Raw genomic sequence first — 24,010 nt, 5'->3', positions numbered from 1 at the left:
CCAAATGGTTCACGCTGTGTAAAGTTACTGACTTTATAGAATTGCATAGCTTATTTGATGACATTCATTCGATGTGCGGAGTTGATGGTGTGATCATCTTAAGTGAGTCAAAATGTTTATCGGCCTAAGGTCGCGTACCCCTTATTAGTTATCGATAACAAGACAGATAAGGTCACACGTGCTAACATGTTATATGTCAAAGTCCGCCCTACTAAAATTTCCAGATTAAGAAGTGAATTCATTTGGTTTGGTAGGTTCTCTGGTTTAATGATTAATTGGGGCAAATCTTAGGCAATTCTAGTTACACCAAGCACCACAAATCAAATAAGTGGTTATCTCCTGGTCTGGGGAAATGCTCCAGTTAGATATGATGCAGAGGCAGTTCTCAGGGAGTACTATGAGACAAGGGTGACGAAGATACAAAACAAAGTTAATTAGTGGTAAGTGCTTCCTCTTGCCATGGCGGGAAAATTGCTGTCAACAAAATGGCTTGCCTACCTCAATTGTTATATTTGTTCTCTGACATACCACAACCACTAAGATTTTTTTTTATTATATTGAAAACAACGCTTTACCCTTATTCTAGGGGTGACTTGCTGCACCAAATGCAGTATACTACTTTTGGGTCTCTCAAGCCAAGAATATTTTCAACTGGTATCACACTGACTTTTGGCCCTCATACTTGGAAACAGTATGAGATATGGCTTCCCTACCTCATTGCTTGCTGTTATGCTGGGGCCCTCACAGAAGCTCCTGGTACAATTTAACACAGTAACCAGTACAACATATGCCTGGTGCCAACTGGAATATATAATAGGTTTGTGACAGCTATTTTCAAGTTTTTCCAGTGTGGGATACCCCAGTGCTGTCTGCTGCACTAGAACCTAAAGATCAGCAACAGCTAACAAGTCTGGAGATCATTAAGTTAGACGATCTACAAACAAAGGTAGATTTTGTGTCATTAATGCTATTTAAAGAGAAGGGGACATCTTCACTACATACTTATTTATACTTCAGACTCAGGTATGCTATGAGAGATCACATGCCCTTTTCCCAGCAGAGCTTCCTGACCAGAGAGCGCTGCCTCAACTTTTCACCCATGCCACCTCTAGGGGGCTAGGAACCAGGCTCTCTCAGGCTATTGCTGATGCACGCAAGATGCCGGAGACAAATGCTAGGAGAAGGTGAGGTACGAATCTGGAGATGGAGATACCTCATTCAATTTGGTACTAATGCAGTTCTCACATAAATAAAAAATTATCTTCACAGTAAGCACAAATTAGCGCTCTTTAAATGTTTACACATATTAGACTATACACCAGTATTACTTCATGCAATGATTTTGGATGTGGATCCATCCAGCCTCGTCAGAACTCTATTGTGGATCATAGTCATTTGAAATGGAGTCGTTGACAGATATTTAACTATTGGAATCAAATGTTTGATATGCTCTTCACAACGAGACACAGATGGCACATTGGCCAATGACTGCTTTACTCAGCTATGTAAAAGACATTCCAAAAATGGTGCGAAGATACACAGCATTTGTTTAACATCAAAAAAGAAAGGTGGCAAAGTGATGGTGTAAAGGTCCCATACCAAAAAAGACAGATTATCTTTCCTTATTAATATATTGCAGTGATGATGTAGACAACTACGTTTCCCTATTTCCATCTATATCTCATCCTAAAGATATATGAGATCCTCTCCGAAATTTCCTTTAAAGCATGACTTACAATATGTAGATGAAACAAAGTGCTGCACCTTATTTGTCAAGTAGGCACCTGCCCTTATACATTAGGCCTTTGTTTTCTTTATCTAACCTCCTTGGTGTCTTTATCTAACCTTATACAGTAGGCCTTTGGTGTCTTTATATGACTTTATACAGTAGGCCTTTGGTGTCTTTATCTGTTAGATTGGCTGGTTGTAACATATTTAGTTCATGATGATTTATGCAGAATGTGCCTGGTCGTACCCTGTACACCATTGCGTAAAATTGTCTGTCTGCTGACTTATTCATATTTGAATTTATTTAGTTGTATTTAAATAACACCTACTACCCCTGACGAGGTGTTTAAGTGCTTTACACCAGGCAACACTCTGGACCAGAACCCAAGGTTAGTGATTAGGCAAGTGTTATTGGTTATTGTTTCTTATTATGATTAGTGTTCTGTATTCAATCCAATCATTCCATGCATTTTCCCAAATGTTTACATGGAAGATTAAAGTAATAAGACTTAGTGTGATAGATCGTTAGTGGGGAAAAAGGGGAAATGTGAGTTCATACAGGAGTTTGGTGGAGTTATTATATGAGTGAGAGTGGATCAGCTGGGGGGGTGGAGGCGTAAAAAAATGGCTGAGAGCATACATTGAAAGGCAGTTTGGAGATGTTCTTTTGCAGGAAACGTTTGCCAATAATTATTTTTGTTGAATGAATGCTGGAAATGTTCTTGGCCAGTGAGGCACACAATTCCTTGTCATTGTTACACTACAAATAAACTTGCTGATATTAATTACTGGTGTTTCCGTTATGATATAGTGGATACATGTGTGAAGGCTTATAGTTTGTCTCGTAATTATGAAATCAAAGAAAACAAAAGAGCATAATTTTGATTTGGCTTTCAAACGCTTGAGTTGCAGGCAATCTGAATTGTTGTCGAACAATGTGTAAAGTACAACCTTAATCTCGTTATGCACTCTGTGCGTGACAACAGATTGGAAATGTTGTCGAACAATGTGTAAAGTACTACCATAACCTCGTTGTGTACTCTGTATGTGACGACAGATTGGAAATGTTGTGGAACAATGTGTAAAGCACAACCATAATCTTGTTATGTACTCGGTTTGTGGCGAGTTAAGCGTTTCACACTCTATAAAACTGCAAATAAATAAAATATACTAAATATTTTTAGAAGGCATGTCAACTTGTAGGGTGTATTGACTGCATAGAGTTTTGAGAGAGTTCTGGCAAATGAGGAATCTCAAACGCCATGAGGGAAAGAAGTTTAACAAATTGTAGGTTTACAGCTACATAACTCGGGCAATGCACCTTTATGTTTGATTAAATATTCCTAGGTACTGATGTAGCATAAACTTTAGTGCTGTCCCTCATGTCAAAGAAATCATCTATACATGAAAGTTTTATGCATTATGATAACAAAAGTATTAATAGTTGATTGTAGAAAATGCACTGAAAAGTCATTTTCAGTGTGCATTTGTTTAAATTGTAGAATTCGACATAGGTGATATTTACATTAAAGTTAGTAGCCTGATGCCTGAGATTATCTTTTTCCAAATTCTTTTTGCCCTTTTTGTTCTTTTTGTCTTTTGCCCGCATGTGTCCCACCCCACACGTTTAGCCTCTGATTTTGGTTATGTATGGTTAGATGCTTAGATGCTAATTAAATCTGAGCAGCGCTTATTTTCTGTAGCTCAGATATTCTTACTAATATTTTGTATTGTAGTTTTTGAATAATAAGGTCTCCTAATACTAGTTAACTTGAACTTATTTTGTCACCTTGGTCAACCCTTGGTGATACTATATCTTAATAATTTTGTCTTGTGCATTGTCTAAATGACTTTTAGCTTGGATTTGTAATTCATCTCTTAACCTTAATTTGATTGGATTTTTCCTTGTACGGCCATATTGTGTCATTTATTTGATCTATGTTGAACGTTTGATGTATGGTTCTACCACACCCTTCACTAGGTCAAAAGATTTGCTGACCTCGATGAGCATTTATTCTTGAGAAGGATTAAAATGCTCCAGCAAATCTCATAATTTTTTCCATTCTACTTGTAGTTTGCCCAGTGAAAAATACATGTTAAAATAAGGAAGCAATGTCAAAGCTAATAGTTCTTGCCTTAGGAAGCTGGTGTGATCATTTTTTTATTTTTATGGCAAGCCATACAAAATAATGAGAAGATAAAACATGCCTCCTAAGTGTTGCTGCCATATGCTTGCAACAACATTTTAAATTTACAAAAAATTAACCATCACATACAATTTTGCAGCACAGTGTGAGTGCTTTCTGGAACGCATGTGTACTTAAAACAGGCATATAAACCCTATTTAGTTTTTATGCACATCACAGGCAAATATGATCAACATTGGGACAAAGAAAAGGTACTATTGGCTTTGGTTTACTTCATCCCGAAGATAAACGCACCCAGAAAAATAAAGAATTAAAAGAGGATAAAGAAGAGAAGGAAACAAAGCATTGGCAAAGAAAACCATTAACCCATCAGCCGTAGCACTGAAGTGCATTTCTTTTTAGGTGGATGTGCACATGAGATCAGGTGAAACGTTGCCACTCACAGTGAAAGAGATCCAACAGCCCTGTCCATGCTGTAGGCTGAGGTGGTCAGAAGGAAATTGTGAATGTCAGTTGAACAGACCAAAGGATGTAGATGCCTGACCCACAACCTCTATACGTATGTAAGTTTTTATGCATTTTCGATTTTTTATTACACGGGACTGATAAGACCTCTAAGGCAGTCTCTACCCTAGATCTAAAAAGGAGCATTTGAGGCTGGCTGTTTATAGCAGAGGACATAATATAGCACTATATGTGCACCAGATGTTTTCCAGTTGGAAGTGTGAAAGCTTCAGCTTGAGACAAACATTTTACACATACACTTTTAGAGTTAAGTATATCACAGAGGATACATTTTAAATAATATTTCTTAGAAAGCACTGCTATTTTCAGCTGAAGACTCCACTGGGCGAGTTGGGTTTGATACACCATTAACATAGTAGGGGGGCTTTGTCCTTTTTAGATCTCGGCTGAGACAGCATATGTGCTTAGAGAGGTGCTTAAATTCTGCCTATTAATTACCATTGATTGGCTTCAGCATCACTCTCATTTGCTTGCTTCTGTTTGGTCAGTGTCCGGGCTTCATTTCCTCTTTGTGTGTTTTTTTCATACTTGTGAAATCGGCCCAGGGCCATTGGAGTGCTTTACATGAGCACCAGATTATACTACACAAGGTCAGATTTTCTTTTTTTTTTATATAGTTCCAAATCAGCCCGCAGACATTGGAAAGCTTTTCAATAGCATAAGCTTACGTTACACAAGGTAAGATTAATTTGTTGTTGTTTTTGTTGCTTGTTCCCACCCCCTGCATTGAGGCTTGTCCCCTGCCCACTGTGCCCTGTTTTGCTTGCCCACTTAGCTGCTTACCCAATTGTTGTTACTCTTTTCCACCCTGCATTGTTACTTGTCTGCATTGTGTTGCTTCCTCCTTCCACTGTCCTGTGTTGCAAAGCTTGCCCCCTCCAATCCTACTGTCATTGCTTGCACCTTCCCATCATTGCATTCCCCATCCCACCCTCCCTTTGTTGCTTGCTTCGTCTCTTCATTGCTTCCACCGTTCGCACCCTCCCGTTCTGCCAGAAAAAAAAGCATTGGCACAAACAATAGGCCTCACCTATGAAACCTATTGACTTTGTAAATGTTTTTAGCTCTATTGCACAGCAGCATGGCTGAAAGTTTTTTAAGCAGCACATGCTGCATCAAAGCACTTTTTGTAAACTGTTGGCAAGAGAGTGGGGCAGGAGGCATCTTGGAAGGAGGGAGGGAGGCCGTGCAACACGAGAGGGTAGAAGCACCTGATGCAACCAGCCCTGACTGTCAAATCGCTTTAAAGAAAAAAAATCAGCCACGCTGCACAGCAGCTATGTTGCTGTGCAACATGCTTAAAACACTGACAAAGGCAATAGGTTGCATAGGCGAGATCTATTGGCTTTGCCAATGCTTTTTTATAAAAAACATTTATTCAGAGCTGTGGGTACCTGGTTGAACCTTAGGCCTGTGGGGCAGCATGGGTTACATATCCTACATGAGTAACTCAGTCTTGTTTTGGAGTTTTGTTCATTTTAGGGAGGTGATACTCCTATTACTCATTTCAGAGCTCTCATTTCCCAGTCTCTTCATTTGATAGAGCACTGAGAGGTATATTTATACTTTGTGGTGCAAAACTGCACTAACACAGTTTTGCACTAAAAGGTTTAGCACTGGCTTGCGCCATTCCTGAGCACCAGCCGGGCGCCATATTTATGGAATGGCGCAAGCCGGTGCAAAGGGCAGGCTAGCGTAAAAAAAAAAAATCACATTAGCCGGGTGGGGCTGGCGGTATGGGAGAAGAGGGTTTTGCAACAAAAAATGACGTTAGGCTGGTTGGAGTCAAAGAAGATGACTCTAACCAGCCTAGCATCAATATCTGATGCAAAACCATCCATACCACATGACTCCTGTCTTAGAAAAGACAAGAGTCATGCCCACCACCCCAATGGCCAGCACAGGGTACCAGTGTCCACTGGACATGGCCATTGCACCCTGTGCCATGCATCGGGCCCCAAGCTTTGCACCATTATTTAGCTCGTCCTCCCACCCATACATCATTTTAGCACAGGGAGGAAAATATGGGGCTATGGGCTTAGCACCATTTTTTAAATGGGAACGTGTCCCTTGCATCTCATTGACGCAAGGTAGGTTCACACATCTAAAAAATGGTGCAAACTCCAATATTTTGATGTTAGATGGGTCTAATAAATATGGAGTTAGTTTTGAGCCGAATTTGTGTGAAAGAAATGTTGCAAATTTGGCACAAATCGAGTATAAATATGCCCCTGAGTGTCCCAAGGCCTATGTGACTCTCATGCGTCAGAAATGTTTACCTTCTGTCCATAGGAAGCTGTTTGTACGTTTTTCCCAAAGAAGCTGTTTGTACGAACTGATTTGCCCGCTAGGTTTTTTGCACTGTTTCTTCTGCATAAATAGTCAATAGACCGCACTTTGTTACAAACAGACAAATTGTACATAACAAACATCAAGCAATGTCTAAGTCCTTCAACAATGGTCCTATTTTTCTGAAGGATGCAAATACCTCAAGGAGGGCAAGAACAGTTTGAGCGGAAAAAATCAGCATGACGTGATGGAAAATGAATGAATGAGTGAGATGACTTCAAGAGGGCAAACTAGGTTAATTGTATGGAGTTATTTCCTGGCACACTATCTTTATTTTATTATAGTGCCTACCAAACGAACGTAACACTCAGCCCTAGAATGGACCAAACCAAAGGTGAAAACCAGTAGAGATTAGTTTAAAACAATTTAATTGACAGTATTCTAAGCCATTCTGGTACGCCGTTCGAAGGCTCAGCGACCTGCGTTGCAAGGATTTAAGCCCTTATAACTTATATGTAGTCAAGAGAACTGAATTGCTAAAAGGGAGCTAAAGAGATCTCTTGAACTTCACAAAATTAAAGTGCTTGATTTAGAATATGTGGTCAGTCACAGTCAGTAATTAAAATGTCTCGGCGAGTAGATTGTGAGTCAATATATACATATACAATGGAGCAGCATGCTTGTTCCAAGCCGTACCACTGTATTCTGCAGTGGCGGTTTCTTCATTAGGGCGGCAGGGCTCCGCCCCAGCTTCAATTTCTGCATCATTCATAACAGTGTGACCCTCGCTCTGCGCGAGGGTCAGGCAAAACTACAGGCACTTTTGTAAGACAAATGTGCTGCAGCGCATGTGCTGGCCGTCGCAGGATTTATAGGGCTTACCTGATGTCAGCCCTGGCCTCTGGCAGCCCACAACACTGTAAGGCACTGACTCTTATGACGCACTGAGGCCTCGGTGAAAGAAAACAGCCTGGGCGCTTTAGCATCAGCCCTGGGTTTCGAAAGCTGGCTGTCAGTCAGCAAGGCTGTGAAGCACTGCAGCCCTTCGTCACAGGGTGGGTGGGAACAAGCCTCCATGGCCCCACCTCATTCTGGGAGTAGCTGGGAAAGGATTGCAGTGTACACGAGGCTGGCTGACCACGACGTGATCTGCATGCAGTGGCCACGGGGAAAAGGTAAGTATTTTATTTTTTTTAAAAATGTTATTCCCCCATCCCCTGCCTCACTCCATGCCCCCTTAACCCCTCCGTCCCTCCCTTTGAGATTTGCGGTCAGGTCACAACTTCTATGTCCAGAGCAGGCCTGGAGGCAAAGTCAGGAGTCAGGACGAATGATCTATATATAAAGATAGGTGTGCAGCGTGCGCCCACACTTCTTTAAGCATTTAAAAACAACTTTTATAAAAGCCAAAAGCATTCATTTTGGATAATTCAAACTTTGGTCCACAGATACTACAACAGTCAGTTCACACACGTGCTGGCTCGTCCGATCTCATTCACTCACTACTAAGTGATGATTATGCTCAGAGTTTTTCTTTTCCATAACAAGAACAATAAAAGGAATGCCTGTGCAGCAACCACAAGTGCTTTTCAAATCGGAAATACTATTCTTATTTCACACATTAACGTGCAGGAATTTAGAAGTCACTGGCACCAAATAAGCAATGTTGTTTTCCACTTCCTTGACGGGAGGAGATAACTGGGAGGGGATTCTATGTCAGGACCGGAGGCTTCGTATTATGCTTCTCTCTCAATGCTTTATTTTTACAGCAGCCAATCACAAGAGAGTAACTAAAAAAAAAAAAACATATCCCATCATTCAATGGAAGGCGTCATAACCATAGAGACCAGTACTGTATATAAGCTCACGAGGATAAAGCACTTCCTCTTTCTTTGCTGCTGCCGCAGCCAGTTAAGTGTTTTTCATATTCGATCTTATTTGGTGTTATTGTTAGCTTGCGCGCGCTCTTCGTTTTTGGCACTGTGGAGCGGGAGCGGGAGTTTCGCTAGAGGGGCTCTCCCCTAGCGAGGATCGGGAATCCGATCGGAGTACCGGCAGCAAGTATTTCATTTATTATTTCACTCACACGCACGCGCGTGATTCATCCCGTTTGAATTGCCGATCGGCTCGTACTGCATTTAGGAGCCTGACAGCAAATTTCGGCGGGGTGCTCGCGGGCAGATTTCACCCGTTTTTTGCATCCATTTAACCAACGCTGCGCTCAATACCTGGCCGGTGACTCCCACCTTGCTCTGATTTCAGGCTTGGTGATACTCCCTGACGCCCTGGGACCATCTGGTCGGCCCAGGGTTGAAACAATTTTGGATAGGCTTTGCCTAGAGTGCAGCAGGCTGCTCCCTCCACGCTCAATTGTATTTTGGTGCCTTATAGCCTGCTGGGGTTCCGCACTCCCCCTGATTGTAGTCCTGGGCTACTCTGATTGCAGTTACCCATACTGCCCTGAACATGGCGCAATCCTTCGCATATGACGAGGAGGATTCTTATGGCGAAGACGCCCCTTCTTTAGAAGAGTCCCTTGTGGGTGCCCTTGATAATAGCGTTCAGCTATCCGTTAACAAAGCCTTGGCCAAGGCTTTGGGACCCCTGACTCACCATTTTGAAAATTTTGCGCGCCAGAAGGGTTGGGTTCCCCCCATCCCTCCGAATCAAGATGCCCATAAAGACGCCACTGAGAATCTCCCTTCCACCTCCAAGGGCAAGTCAAAAAGGCAAAAATGGGCGCATTCTGAGCTGTTTGACAAGCTGGCCGCCACTATTCATTCTGAGCATGGTTATAGCTCACTCAATTTACAAGAGGTTCAGAATTCAGACTCCTCTTCTAATAATTCTCCAAATGCCTCGTCAGATTCTGACTCCTATTCTAGCGTCCACTCAGCATCTACTAAGCGCAAGAAGCGTTCTAAGACCAAACATCAGGCCCCCAAGGCGCCTCGTCTTCTTAATTTTAAGCCTGAGGACATTGTTCATCCTCGTTCCTCCAGCTGGACTCCCCCTCCAGAAGTAGCGTTGTACATGCAGGAGCATGTTAGAGCCGGCTTCGATAAGGAAGTTCGAGCGAGATTAAAGGCAGAATGCCCCAGACCAGAGCTGGAAGGCAAAGTCACCGATACCCCAGATGTAGACCCCACTATGGTGACTTTCCTAAAGAAGTGGGCTAAAGACCCTAAGAAGGGCTTGGATCGGGCATGGAGATCATGCCAGGATAAACTTCTAGACCTCACCGGCCCACTAGCAAAAATCCTGGAGTTGGCTTATGTCTCTAAAGAATCGAATGCCCCTATTGATCCTGACATTCTCATGGGTTGGGCACAACGCTCCATCTGCCTTTTGGGGAATGCCAATGTGGCGATTTCATCTGAACGACGCCGTTCTATTCTTATGCGTGTCGATCCCCAACTCAACGAACTAGCTTCTTCGGAAGCGGGGCAAGCCGCACAAGGCCTCCTTTTTGGAGCTCCCTTCCTCAAGGATTTATCCAGATTTGCGGCTACATTTAGCTCCATGGATAAGGCGCAGCTTTCCCTTAAGAAGGTATTCAGGGAGACTCTTTTTCGTAGGGCCGGACGCGGTCGGGGCCGCTCGTCAGGCCGTTCCTTCTATCAAGGCCCCAGAAGAGACTCGTTCTCCCGTGGCAGGGGTTTCTACAGGGATCAGCAGGCAGACAACACCTTTTACCCCACACGCCCCCGCGCAGGGAGATCTCGTTTCCGTAGAAACGCCTACAAGGGTCAGCAAGGAAACTCCCAGGATGCCTCCTCTGCAGGTGAGACTTATTCCTTTTTCGGAGGTACTGCTGGGGGGCAGGGCCCAAACATGTCTGGGGGAATGGCAGAGAATAACCAAGGACCCTTGGGTGTTGGAAACCGCTCGAGGTTTCAAACTGGAGTTCTATCGCTCCCCTGTGCAACGTTTTATCCCTCCCCTTCACCGTTTTTCCCGTCCCGACCAAGAAATCATGAATTCGGAAATTCTTGCTCTTCTAAAAAAAGGAGCTATTTGTCGGGCAGACCCTCATCCTCGAGGGTTCATCAGCCCCATTTTTCTGGTGGAAAAGAAGGGCGGCGGTTCAAGATTAGTTCTAAACCTCAAAGATTTCAACGCCTGGCTAGTTTACAGGCATTTCAAGATGGAGGGAATCCACCTCCTGAGAGATGTTCTTCAGGAATCAGATTGGATGGTTCGTTTAGATTTAAAAGACGCTTATCTAAGCATACCAATCTTTCCTCCTCATTGACGCTTTCTCCAGTTCTTCTGGATGAACCAATGTTTCGAGTTTCAGGTTCTCCCCTTTGGGCTTTCCTCCGCACCTTGGTGCTTTACCAAGATGATGCGCCCAGTAGTCGAATCCCTTCGGGCCAAAGGAGTTCGCCTGATCGTCTATCTCGACGATCTAATCATTATGGCTCAAGACCTGTTGATTCTCCGGGAACACTTGTCCTGGGCAATCAATCTTCTTCAGAGTCTGGGATTTCTCATCAATCAGCCCAAATCTTGCCTTGTCCCATCCCAGCAGATGGAATTCTTGGGGTTCCAAATAGACTCTATTCGTTCCCTTCTGATCCTTCCGGCCCAGAAGATCCGCAACATCAAGAAGGAGTTGCGTCTTCTGTTGTCGAAACAGTATGTGTCTTTGAGGAGCTTAGCCCGGATGGTAGGTCTTTTGTCATCCTCGATTCAGGCCATCTTCCCGGGCCCTCTTCATTACCGGGCCCTTCAACGTCTCAAAATTTCCCACCTTCAGAAGGGTCTATCGTACTCAGACAAGATTCCTCTGTCGGAGGAAGCCCGATCGGAGATCCAATGGTGGCTGGACCACATGGACGCTTGGAATGGTCGGGCGATATTCGGCTCTTCGCCAGATGTGATACTAGAGGCGGACGCCAGCAGGTGGGGCTGGGGAGCACGCTGCGGTGCTCTGTCCACGGGCGGTCGTTGGTCCCAGGAGGAACTCCGCCTCCACATCAATTGTCTGGAACTTCTGGCCGGTTCTTTTGCAATTCGGAGTCTGTCTCCCCTGAAATCAGACTGTTGCATCCTTTTGAGGATGGACAACATATCTGCGGTCAGATATGTGAACAAACTGGGTGGTACGAGATCTCCGATTCTTGCTCAGATTGCCAAGGAGTTTTGGCAGTTCTGTCTTCAGCACCGCATTTCTGTGATTGCGGAACATCTCCCAGGAGTGGACAACACAGTGGCGGATTGGAACTCCAGGTTTCTGCGGGATGGCAGCGACTGGAGGCTCCTTCCTCAGGTGTTTTGTCACCTCCACCAGTTGTGGGGTCCCTTTTCCATCGACCTCTTTGCCTCACGCCTGAACCGACAACTTCCGTTGTTCTTCAGTTGGAGGCCGGATCCGGAGGCGACAGCCACGGATGCCTTCCTTCAGGACTGGTCTCTCCATCTGGGATATGCGTTTCCTCCTTTCAACATGATTCCTCGAGTTCTATCCCAGGTTCGACGCCAGCGTGTAGGGATTGCTCTGGTGACCCCCCTTTGGAGAGCTCAGGCATGGTTTCCTCTAGCTCTCGAGCTGTTGTGCGACTTTCCGCTGTTGATTCTGCACCAGCTCAACCTGTTGCTGGACCCTCTGGGGAATCCTCATCCTCTGATGTTGTCAGGCCAGCTACAACTAGTGGCATGGAAACTTTCCGGAGACAATGGCTTTTGCCAGGTATTTCAGAACAAGCTTCAAAGCTTATCCTCCAGGCATGGTCCTCTGGTACACACAAACGCTATGCCTCTGCATGGAAGCGTTGGGTTACTTGGTGTTCGGAACGGGATTCCGATCCCATTAAAGCAGATGTCAATCTAGTAGTCAACTTTCTGGCCTCCTTGGCAGCTGCAGGCCTCGCGTACAGATCTATTAACAATTATCGATCTGCCATATCGGCGGGCCATGTTCCGGTGTCAGGTAAACCTATAGGAGAACACTTTGTGGTTTGTAAACTGATGAGAGGTATCCGGCTTACTAATCCTCCCCTCCCGCGTTACTCCTCCCTTTGGGATGTTAACACGGTCCTGTCTTTTATTTCTTCTTGGCCTGACAATGAATTCTTATCTCGTAAACAATTGTCGGCCAAACTTACTTTACTTCTATGTCTTGTTTCATGTAAAAGAGTATCTGACATTAAAGCTCTGGATCTATCGGGAAGGAGTTTTACTCCTTCTGGGGTTTCCTTTTCGATTTCCCGTCGTACTAAGACAGGTACTTCTTCGATCTCCTATCCCTCTTTTCCTCACAATACTAAACTTTGTTTAGTTCAGTGTCTGAAGGCTTATGAAGCGTCTACAGAGGGATTCCGGAGAGACCCCGGGGGTTAACTTTTGATTGCTCTTAATAAACCTTTTAATCCCGTTTCCTCTGCTACTCTAGCGAGATGGATTAGGTGGATTTTGTCTGAAGCGGGCATTGACGTCTCCGTTTTTGGAGCCCATTCGGTCCGTGGAGCTATGGCTTCGAAGGCTTTTTCTCTTGGAGCCAGACTAGAAGACATTATGAGAGCGGCAGACTGGTCCGCTGAGTCTACTTTTAAGACTTTCTATTATAAACCTATTGTGGATATCGCGTCAATTGTGGTTAGTCAGCTTTGAACTAGCATAATACGAAGCCTCCGGTCCTGACATAGAATCAAAAATGTTCTAGCTTTCGCGTCAAGAATTTTCAATTCTATTAAGGACACGGAGGCGAGGATTATCCCACCCGGATTACAGAGATTAACATACTTAAGAGTTAAGTATTTTTTATGTTTTACTTTTCACTGTGATTGAATTGTATGCCCTCCCTTTGTATAAGAGTTTATGATCTCTTTTCCGTGGTCTATGACTAGCTTTTGCTTGTGTCCTCTAGGTTTTGAACAGAAACTATGAGGATCTGGACGTTCGTGGGATTCTCGGTCTGTTTTCCGTTGGATTCCTGGTCCCTCTTTTCAACGTGGTTCTTGGATTTCATTTGGATCCAGTTATTGACTGTTATTGACTGTTTTGTTGAATTTTGTTCAGCATCCGCAAAGAAAGAGGAAGTGCTTTATCCTCGTGAGCTTATATACAGTACTGGTCTCTATGGTTATGACGCCTTCCATTGAATGATGGGATATGTTTTGTTTTTTTTAGTTACTCTCTTGTGATTGGCTGCTGTAAAAATAAAGCATTGAGAGAGAAGCATAATCCTCGCCTCCGTGTCCTTAATAGAATTGAAAATTCTTGACGCGAAAGCTAGAAATTTTTTGAGTGTGGGCTAAGAGTAGAGGGGGGATGGAAGCCATGGCGAACATCAACAGCTGTTTCCAAGACAGATGGCACGCACCTTGTAAAAAGAAAAGTCAGCAAAACCTAATGAAAAGTTACTGAAAGGTTACGAAGAAAATGCATCTGAAAAGGATAACGTAACTGGTGTAACAAGAATGAATATAAATTAAAATCACTACACAAACTGTTGTTGATCACTAAGATCACAGTGCTGAGAGCTGTGCATTGTATATTTAAGAAAGGAAGCAGAGTTTTTTGCACTGAACCAGGATTGGTGGAGGGTGGACAGAGAAGCCAAGGAGACTGCTACGAGCCACAGTTACTAGTAAAGTGAAGTTGTTTCTATTCATGCTTTCCCTTTAAATGGCATCAGGCCTCTTCCTATGTATTCCGGCTTTTAATTACACTGGCCAGCACAGGATTTGTTTAGCTTTGCATTCACTTCATGTAATGGTTGTGCTGCACAGACTTTCAGATATTCTGCTTTCTGAGCAGGACGACAAAATTATCCGGGCATGTTGCATGATTCCCCGTTTTTTGGTGGCCAAATTGCAATCCATTTTATAGGATTTAATTTGCCTTTCCTTTCTCGCACTCGTGTGCTCTACTACTCTCCTTCGCTTCCTTCTTGGTCCAGCCCAGGGCCCTATTGAGGGGTTGGAATCCTGTAATCTCCCTGTGCCTAAAAAGAAAATGACTGGAATGTGACCTTGTGTGATGTAATCTTGTGTTCATGTGAAGCGCTCTAATGCAGTCGGTCCTATCTCTCGCAGCGCTATATAACACTGCAAAAATGTCATTAAAAAATTGCAAAATGGGGCATGTAAGATAATATTTCAGGAACAATCTGGCAAATAGAAAGAAACGTCTGTGAGGTAGGAATAGGGAGATGCATACATATCAAAATAAGCTAACATGAAGATTTGTCTGACTATTATTAAAATGTTAAGTTGAGGAAAGAAATCATACCTTATAAATCAAAAGTACCTGTCAGTGTCACTGGGTTAAAATGAGCAGAATTTGCCGAAACTACATCTTAGAAAGTTTGGAGTTCCAATCCAAGGAGTTAGCTAAGGGAGTTTTCTGGGTGAGCAAGGTAGAAGAGATTTGTAAAGTGTGTGTTTGTGTGTGTATGTTTGTGTGTGTGTGTTTGGTAATCTAGGCCTAACTGACTCACAGACTTGGTAATAGGCCTCGAGATGTTGCAGGTCCATTGGTTCGACCTTTATAGGATGTGTACCCAGGGTTTTTACAAGCCCTTTAAGGGGTGCTCCCAAAGGTTTAGCCTGATAGCAACCTTCATTTTCTTTATGGGAAAACAACTGCATTATTTTCCTTGGGGTAAATGTTTTCAGTGACTGAGGCCTTATTCCCTGGGGGATTAGAGGGGCCTCGAACGGTTGTTAATAAAATTAAAAGTTAGTGTTCGGAGGAGCTGGGAGAGAGGAAAAGGGGATACAAAGGTAAAGGTTAGGGGTACGAACTAAAAACCTGAAAAGCAAGGAATCTTGAAAAAATGCCACTCTCCATGCAGCATCCCTTCCCAGTGTCAGGATGGAGACAGCAGGCTGCTTGTTAGGGAAGCCTTGTTTAATACTCCTTTGTATTGACTTTAAACTATCACAAAATTAACAAAAATCAATGATGGTCTAGTGGCTGACTTGCCGACTTTTGAGTCAGAAGAATCACACTTTTAAAGGTATATTAATAAATAAAGAAACCTGTGAGGTACTAGAATTGTTATCTCATACTCTGTTATGAAGTTCTATGGTTAAATTAAGTAAGCAGCTACCTATGTTGTTATCATATGAAATCTCTTTTGTGATGTTTATAACTACACTTTCACAATTGCTTTATTAACCTCCTTGCTTTCTCAGATTTGCTTAAAAATGCACCATTTGCCCACTCTTTTTTCAAACTTTTCTCGGGGGAGAACATTCACGAAACCCTCTTATGTTAGGCTGGCTCGCTACGCTCACTTCTCACAGTGCACTCACCAGCAACTTTTATGCCCCACTACTTTCAAATGTCACCAGCCGCCACTGATTTTAATTGTAATTTACTAAGTATTGGCATAGCCAAGGGGTCTCGTCTCTTAAATGCTGACCTATTGGGTTTTCCAATGCTCATTTGGTACATGTGAGCTGAATCACATTTACATGTCTGGGTGAGTTCTGGTTGTAGGAGTGCGCTCATAACGGGATATGATTGAGAGCACTGGAGAAGAGGCTGAAGGTAGCATAATAGAGTTCAGATTACATGGTGAACCAATCCTTTACCTCTCTCCAATGTGCATGGAGTCAGCCAGATATGTCCCATTTGTCATTACCAATTCTAATTGTAGGTCACAGGTTTTAAGCTATTATCTTAATTATTCATGCCACATCCCTTTTAGAGACCCTTGCCCACCTTTTTCATCCCACTTAAAGCACTGCCGGGAGAGGACATGGCATTACGTCCAAAGCTGCAGACTTTGGAAGTGAGGAGCCAGATTTGAGTCTTGGTGTCGGGTCAACACCCTGCAATTCTGGGCAAATCACTTAATCTTTCCATGCCAAGAAAACAAAATAATCTGACCTTGTGTAATGTAGCGAGTTCTCATGTAAAGCACTCCAGTACCTCTACGTCGAGTTGCGCTATATAAATAACTGCAAAAAAATATTATAATAATAGGCTTTTGCCAACAAACAGCTAAAAGCACAAATTGTGATGTTATAAAACTGTGGAGTCTATATAGTCAAATCTAAAACTAGTGGACCAGAAAGAAAGAGTGACTGCTCTGCTCCTTTGCGGTACTCATTCTGTAGCATCTCTGGGAGGGCAGGATCACAGCTGGGTTTTCATGTTCGAGTGAGGAAGTTGTGCAACTTTAGTGAAAGAAACTTGAGATCCTGACCTCCTTCACTATGACATCTCAAGCCACGATTGTAGATCACTGGGATTTTGCTATCACTGTGCCCCTTTAGAAAGTGGAGCTACAGTATTTGTTCCCTGGTCGAAAAAGATCAAAATATCCTCAGGGAGTCAAGCACCAAGCGAGAAACACAGGTGAGATACAGCAATATAGATGGCGGGACGTCGGAAGCAATACCGAGGGTGGTGGGGCAGAATCATGGAGGATGGGGCAGGGGAACCAACACAAAGGGCAGAGTGGTAGCAATGGGTGAGGCACCCATGGGGAGAAGCAACACAGAGGATGCCATCAGGGAAGCAAACTAACAGGGACAGAGAGTAGCATTTAGCTTGTTGGGGAAAGTAAACAAGCAAATGCGCATTAGAAGTGGGCGTGGTAAGCATACAGGTAAGAAAGAGAGCCCAACACAGAGCAAGGGGAGAAAGAGAAGCACACCAGGGAGACAGCTAGTAAGTACATCCACTCTCAAGGAGTGCTTAGGTAAAAAGTAACACCTGAAAAATGAGCAGTGTAAGGACACAAGTCATGTGTCCGTGCTTGAGGGAGGGCAAAACAGAGGAAGAGGAAGGAAACCCCACAGAAAGTAATGATGTAGTTTAAATCTTAGAAGAGTCCCTCATGTCAGAAAGATCATTAGAATGTGACAGTTTATGTTTTATGCTAATCACAGTATTAATGGTTAAATGTAAAAGCTGCACTGACATGCAATTTAAATGTGCATTTGCTTGTATTTCAGAGCTTGACTTAAGTGGTATTTGAATTAATTATATATTAGAGGATTAAATTGATGTTATAATGTATTTTAGACTCTAGACCAAGAGTGCATACAGAAATTATATTGAATTTTCGATGATTAATGTTTTTAAAATATGTGCAAACATGAAGGAAATGTACTTCTTTGTTGAATTAAATGAAATGCAGTAACAAAGCTTTTCTGTTTGAAATGAAAGGTATTTCTCATATTAATGAAGTATTTTCTAATGCTGAAATTATAGGTTTGCATTTTACATGTGATTTATTAAAACATATTAATAATGAAATGCATTATTTTAATTTCCTTGTGTTAGAATGAATGAGGACTGTTGAAGCTTATAATTTGTGACAGCACTAGAAATGGTGATTTATTTTCTAATATGAACTTTCATTTAGGTTATGCTCTCATGAGAAGACTAGAAGTTAGTAATAGGCTCTATTGTTTAAGCATAGACCGAATGTAGTGTAGTGTCCTTGACGGAAGAACATTGTGGAACATGGACTGACATCGGATACAATTGTTTCAAACTTGAGTAGAGTCACACAGATGGAAGATGTTCCCATGACAGACCTGGGAAAGAATTGAGATGTTTCAACTTGGAGTTGTATGATTGATTTCTATTGAATGATGCCCCTTCAGCGTGACATGGACTGATACTTTTGAAGAACCAGAATGCTTTGGGAATTCTAAAATATTGATGGATATTTGAACTTTAAGCAGTCCCCGTAGTTCCTAGCAGCTTGCTGAGAACTCCAGATACTTGCAGATACCTTGCTGATCCGGATGCTTTGCTGATGAAGAATTCCTGAATGCAGAATCTCTTGGAGAGGTATCTCCCTCTCAACCATTGCAACTTTTGAAATGCTCTTTTAGACTTAGTAATTCTCTTTATTTCCCCTTCAGAAGATTCTTGATCGAGCTTCTGATGTGCTGACCCCTTTTACCTATCTATTGTCTAACTTAGGCCCTGATTTATAGTTTTTTTGCGCCACATTACTGTCATTTTTTGACGCAAAAGCGGCGCAAACTTACAAAATACAACTGTATTTTGTAAGCTTGTGCCGCTTTTGCGTCAGTAGATGACGGTAATGCGGCGCAAAAAAAGTATAAATCAGGGCCTTAGTTAGATACCTGCAATCTGAGTTTATCATTTTTCAAATTATTTTTGCCCTTCTTATGCTTTTTGTATTTTGCCTGCATGTGTTTCACTCCACACATGTATTTCCCTGATTTGGTAAGTTACAGGGTTGCCCTGTCCCCAGCCAAAGAATATTGACTCTGCTCATTTGAATCAATCAATGATTGTTAAACGTGAGCAAAGACTTATTTCTGTAACTCAGATATTCTTGTTGATGATATGCATTTTTCTTCTTCAATGCTTATCTTTGCTAATGTTAGTTTGCCTAAACATTTTTCATAGCCTTGGGCAACTCTTAGTGATTATGTATCTTTATAATTTGGTATTGCGCATTGTCTACATGACTTTGAGCTTGTGTTTGTAATACATTTAATAACTTTATTTCCCATTGGAGTTTTCCTTCTGTGGCCACATTGGTCATGGTGTTTAAATTAATTGGAGCTGTATTGAAATTGTGTTAGTGGTTCTATCACACTACTTACTTATCTGTACAACAGTTATTTAACAAGAGAGGCTAAACTGACTATTAAGACCTCCTGGAAAACTGTATGAGTTTAGGGCATGGGCTCGGAAAGGGTTATCAACACTAAGGGATGTGTGAAGTACAATTATCCTTACAGCAATCACAATCTGAGTTTGTACTCGCTACCATAAGAGATACCAATGTCTTTGCTATAGACATGCCCTACAGAAGTGTACAACTTTCAGATGTGACAATCCGGAGGAATCACCCTTCGAAGGCAGACTTCGGTGCCCCGTTGAAGTAAAAACAATACCTCTAACACACAAAACCTCCAAATGAAGCCCTTGGCATGAAAGTATCTGAAACAATCAGGGAAAGGTATCTGGCTACACCTGCATTAAGGGTGACCTGCTAGCTTTCACTTCAGTCCCAAACTTTTCACCTACAAATCACTGATTTCAGGTGTGTTGGTCTAAGCAGATCAATGGAAGCCACACACGACTAAAGCACCCAGAATGCATTAGCTATCAAACAAAGGTTCAGGACTGTAATCAGTGCTCATAAGAACCTGAAGGGAGCTGTTTATACTACTACATTTTGGCAGAGGAGATGCTGTGCAAATACAACAAACAGATGAATGCTTTAGTGGGGCGTAAAAAAAACATTTTATTCATGAACATTACAGTACGCATTGCACATCTGACGACATGTAAAATGAAATTATGACTTATTTTTCACAAACAATCTTGCGCATTTTTTATTTCAAATGCTGGATGGATTTGGACGCGACAAGTGCATTTGCCAGGGGTTGGAATTAATTAAAACATTCAATCCATCACTTTGCTGTGTCTTGCTTCAAACGCTGGATGGCATAATGAGTGCAATTAGAATTTTGCATCCTACAATTCTATGTCTATGAATGTAGTCAGGTGGGCTATTTTAGGTAAGAAGGTTTAACTTAAAAGAAAATGCTTTCCTTTTTTTGTGCTTAAGGACTCTCACTAGAGTTTCTGAACCTTTTACCTAGTCAATAAAATGAACTACCCCTGGCGAGACGTTAAATAAAGACTACTAACATTCTTTTGATGTTGCTATATCTTTTTTTAAAACAAGACAAAAATAATACACAGAAATGGCAGGAATTACATAGTTTTAAAAAACCTCAATGAAAACACTGATAATTTGCGTACCACGGTTTACAATCTCCGACACCGAAAAGGCAAAGTAGGAAGGGACGTTTTTGCCATGCCGTATAAGTCCATGGCTGAGCCCTATAAATTACCATTTTACAAACGGAAACAATCTTGCTATTTTTCAAGCCTGGTGTGAGAAAAGAAGGAATGGAGTATATAGCAGGTTAGGTGATACGTTTAGTAAGCAACAATATCAAACAGTTTGCATACTGTGAGTAAAGTACTAATTCCGAAGTAATGCTCGCAGCCTCTTTCTGTCAAAGGAATGAAAAAACTACGTTGAAAAAAACTGTGTTGAACCCAGAAGTGGTATAATATATGGAGACCGATTTCCAAAACACGAATTTGAAAATTGCAGATTTGCTCCTTTGGGAACAATCCTACAGCTGCAGCAAATTTCTGACATTAATGGCATTCTTCTGTAAATATAAGCATGTAAAATTACATTGGGGGGAAATCTGCATGCGTGCATTTGACACAAATTAGTATTTGCGCATTTAACTTTGTTTTCTATAGAAAAACCCCACCCTGTTCCACCTGGAAAACTCTTCAGCAAAGATCCTAATCAAATCTTATGATGTTCTCTTTGTGGCCCCGCCTGAGAAATATGCGTACTCCTACCTTTGATTTGAATAAAAGTAAGTGTGTTTCCCCAGTAGAAATTATATTCAACTGCGGCAGAAATAGCCATATTTGCATGAATTTATGAATGATTAAGCACTTTTGCTGGAAGATTCAACCAATAATGCCTACAAATCATACTAAAATAATTTCTGCATTTACAAATGTAGTTTGCAGCGGTAAAGTATTATAATCTATCCCCACAAACAACATTTTTCTGCTCTTAAATTGAATTAAAGTGCGTTGAGAATCGGGCACTCCATGATAAAAAGAAAATACACTTGTTTGGCACCATTTAGGGGAGCTGAATCTTTCTTTAGCCAATGATGTCGCTTTGCGAATATTTTTTTTTCTTGTTCAGCTTTTGAGGTAATAAGTTACAAATAAGCACCAACATATGAATTATCCAATATACTGTAGGAACCATTTTACGCTGCACTTTTGTTGGTCAGCTCTTACAGGTTTTTCATGCACACTTGGCACCGGCTAATGTGAGTTCGGATAAGTCCGGCCTTGAGCGTGTCCGGCGAGGGCGAGCTCTGGAATTGCTCATCAATTGTGGTGAGCCAGAAACTGTACTTATTTGCGAAGTAGTGGCAAGATCCTCGGGCTCCGTTGCATTCGATGAAAGGTGTTGCCCGGAAGTCTTCGAGGCAGCTTCCAGGGGAAACAAGGGACTGTCCGCCGCCCTCGTCACCAGCCGCAGTGTGCTGTATTAGATAAACAGAAAGAATAACAGTCAAATATACTACATGAGAACAAAGAAGCTACTCAACAGTGAAAAACTAAACAACTTGTTCCAAAAAATAAAGTACCAGGGCATGTAGCAACAATGAAAGAAATGTGGCCATGAATACAAAATGAAATGACATTTTTACTTTTTTACTTTCTAAGAAGACACATGCCAGTAGCACTTTTTGGATAAAAACTCTAACTTCCTCATTAGTCTTCCTCATTAAAAAATATCCCTTGATACAGTCAGGAATTCTGAAATTTCTGGAACCAATTGATATGGTGTAAAGTTGGAGTCTTTGTACTTTGTTCAAAAGCTTTTCTTTCAGTAGTTGAATTACAAAGGCTTGCCAAGTCTGCCGTGCGTGCTGCGTGTCTCTCCTCCGACTCCCATCTCCCACACAACGAACTTAGAAGCTATACTCAGGAATCCGAACGGAGACACGCAAATAACCACAGGCTCGCACAAGTACAATGGTTTACAATAACTTAAATAACAACATAACACATCTTCCCCCTTAAATTAAAAAAAAAAAAAAAAACGAAGAGAAAGTATACACATTATGAATCAAAATCACAAAATGTAATCATCCAACCATTTGGGTTTTGAAGAAATTCTTTTGCCTATGCGACTTGTACCTTCCTTGTTATGACTTCTTGTAGGAGCACTATCAACATTCCCAAAGGCAGATTGCTTTTCCATACATCCAACACTTTCTCCAACATCACAAGCCGCACATGCCGGAACCTCTTCACATTCCCACTCTTCTTCTTCTACAATTCGCTCCAAATTCCTTCTAGACACAACATCCTCAACAATGTCACTTATGTGGAACTCCCTTTCCAGATTGTCACTCACTTTATTCTTTTCCAGCCCAATATCTTCTAAGGAATCACTTATATTCCATCCATTAGCAGGCTGACCTTTAAACACCGCTATCCTTTTAAGGTTCCATACTTTCCCATCACTCAAAAGAACCGCGTTACGCAAAACCTTGCTTACTTGAATGGGTTCTGAAAATTGACTCTCACCCTTCCTTACTCTCCATGGTTTCTTCACCTTAACCCAACTACCTACACAAACTTCTACATCTTTCCTTGAACCCCTTCTCCTGTCAAAAGTTTGCTTATAATCAGTATGTTTCTTCATAATTTGATCTCTAACTTTCCCAAAAGGCACCTTGCATTCAGAAACTTCCAATAACCACTCCGGGTTGCATTTTGTCCTTGGTATTCTGCCTCTCATTAACTCAAAAGGAGATAAGCCAAGAGCTTCATGATAACAAGTTCTGTAAGACCACAATGTTTTATAAACTTGAACCACCCAATAGTTCTCATTTTTACACGCAATCTGAATTGCATTCTTCATAACTCTATTAAATCTCTCAATCATTCCGTTGCCACTTGGATTATATAAAGATGTGGTTCTATGTTTAATTCCAATTCTTTCAAAATACTTCTTCGTCAAAGCAGACGTAAACTGCACCCCATTGTCACTAATAATCTGTACTGGGAAACCTTCATCTACAAAAGTACTATCCATAAATGTCAAAACTTCCAACGAATCCACCTTATCCACAATTTTCACTACTGGCCACCTGGAGAAAACATCAATCATGGCAATAATATACTTCCCAGGATTCCCAATGGGACCCATGATGTCAATGGCAACAGTATGCCATGGCTTATTCGGAACAATTGACTCACACATATTAGGTCTTAAAGTACTTAAAGTTTTAACTGAATTTGCACAAATAACCCACTCCCTTACAAACCTTTCAGCCTGAATATCTATTCCTGGCCACCAATTCCATCTTTTCATCCTCTGTTTGGTTTTAACTATTCCACAGTGAGTTTCGTGACACAAATTCAAGATCTTATTTCCTAAGTGTCTTTGGTGGAATAGTCCTATCACATCTAAAAAACAGTTCCCTGAACAACTGAAAGGTCACTCCTCACCTCCCAAAACTGTTTAAGCGGCTTTGAAATTTTAGACTTGTTAGGCCAACCCTTCATCACACATTCCAATAATGGCTGTAAATCACTATTCTTAGAATATTCTTCCTTCCACGCCTCCTCCTTTATGCTCAGAGCATCATCATCATGAATCAATGCAACTTGTAAATCCTCCCCTTCATCCGCATCCCATTCCAATATCTCAGTGGGCATTCGGGACAAATAACCTGCCAGCACATTACTTCTTCCTGGAACATATTCAATTTCATATACAAAATCTT

At 41.9% G+C, this 24,010-nt stretch overlaps 1 protein-coding gene and 1 long non-coding RNA gene across 2 annotated transcripts in view; one reads left to right on the top strand and one right to left on the bottom strand.

The window, feature by feature from the left end:
* Positions 1–5,015: 5,015 nt before the first annotated feature.
* Positions 5,016–24,010, top strand: part of LOC138250338 (uncharacterized) — a 582,532-nt gene continuing 563,537 nt past the window's right edge. Inside the window, exon 1 of the long non-coding RNA XR_011194932.1 lies at positions 5,016–5,078. This is a non-coding gene — a long non-coding RNA (uncharacterized lncRNA). The remainder of the gene's footprint in view (positions 5,079–24,010) is intronic.
* Positions 19,869–24,010, bottom strand: part of COL4A2 (collagen type IV alpha 2 chain) — a 628,472-nt gene continuing 624,330 nt past the window's right edge. Inside the window, exon 48 of the mRNA XM_069205111.1 lies at positions 19,869–21,751. Coding sequence (XP_069061212.1) covers positions 21,497–21,751 — 255 coding nt within the window. The 3' untranslated portion in view covers positions 19,869–21,496. The remainder of the gene's footprint in view (positions 21,752–24,010) is intronic.

This window comes from Pleurodeles waltl, chromosome 8 (assembly GCF_031143425.1).
Source record: "Pleurodeles waltl isolate 20211129_DDA chromosome 8, aPleWal1.hap1.20221129, whole genome shotgun sequence".
In the NCBI taxonomy this organism is placed as follows: Eukaryota; Metazoa; Chordata; class Amphibia; order Caudata; family Salamandridae; genus Pleurodeles; species Pleurodeles waltl.
The sequence above is the reverse complement of the archived record's forward strand: the minus strand, read 5'-3'. Positions and strand labels throughout refer to the sequence as shown.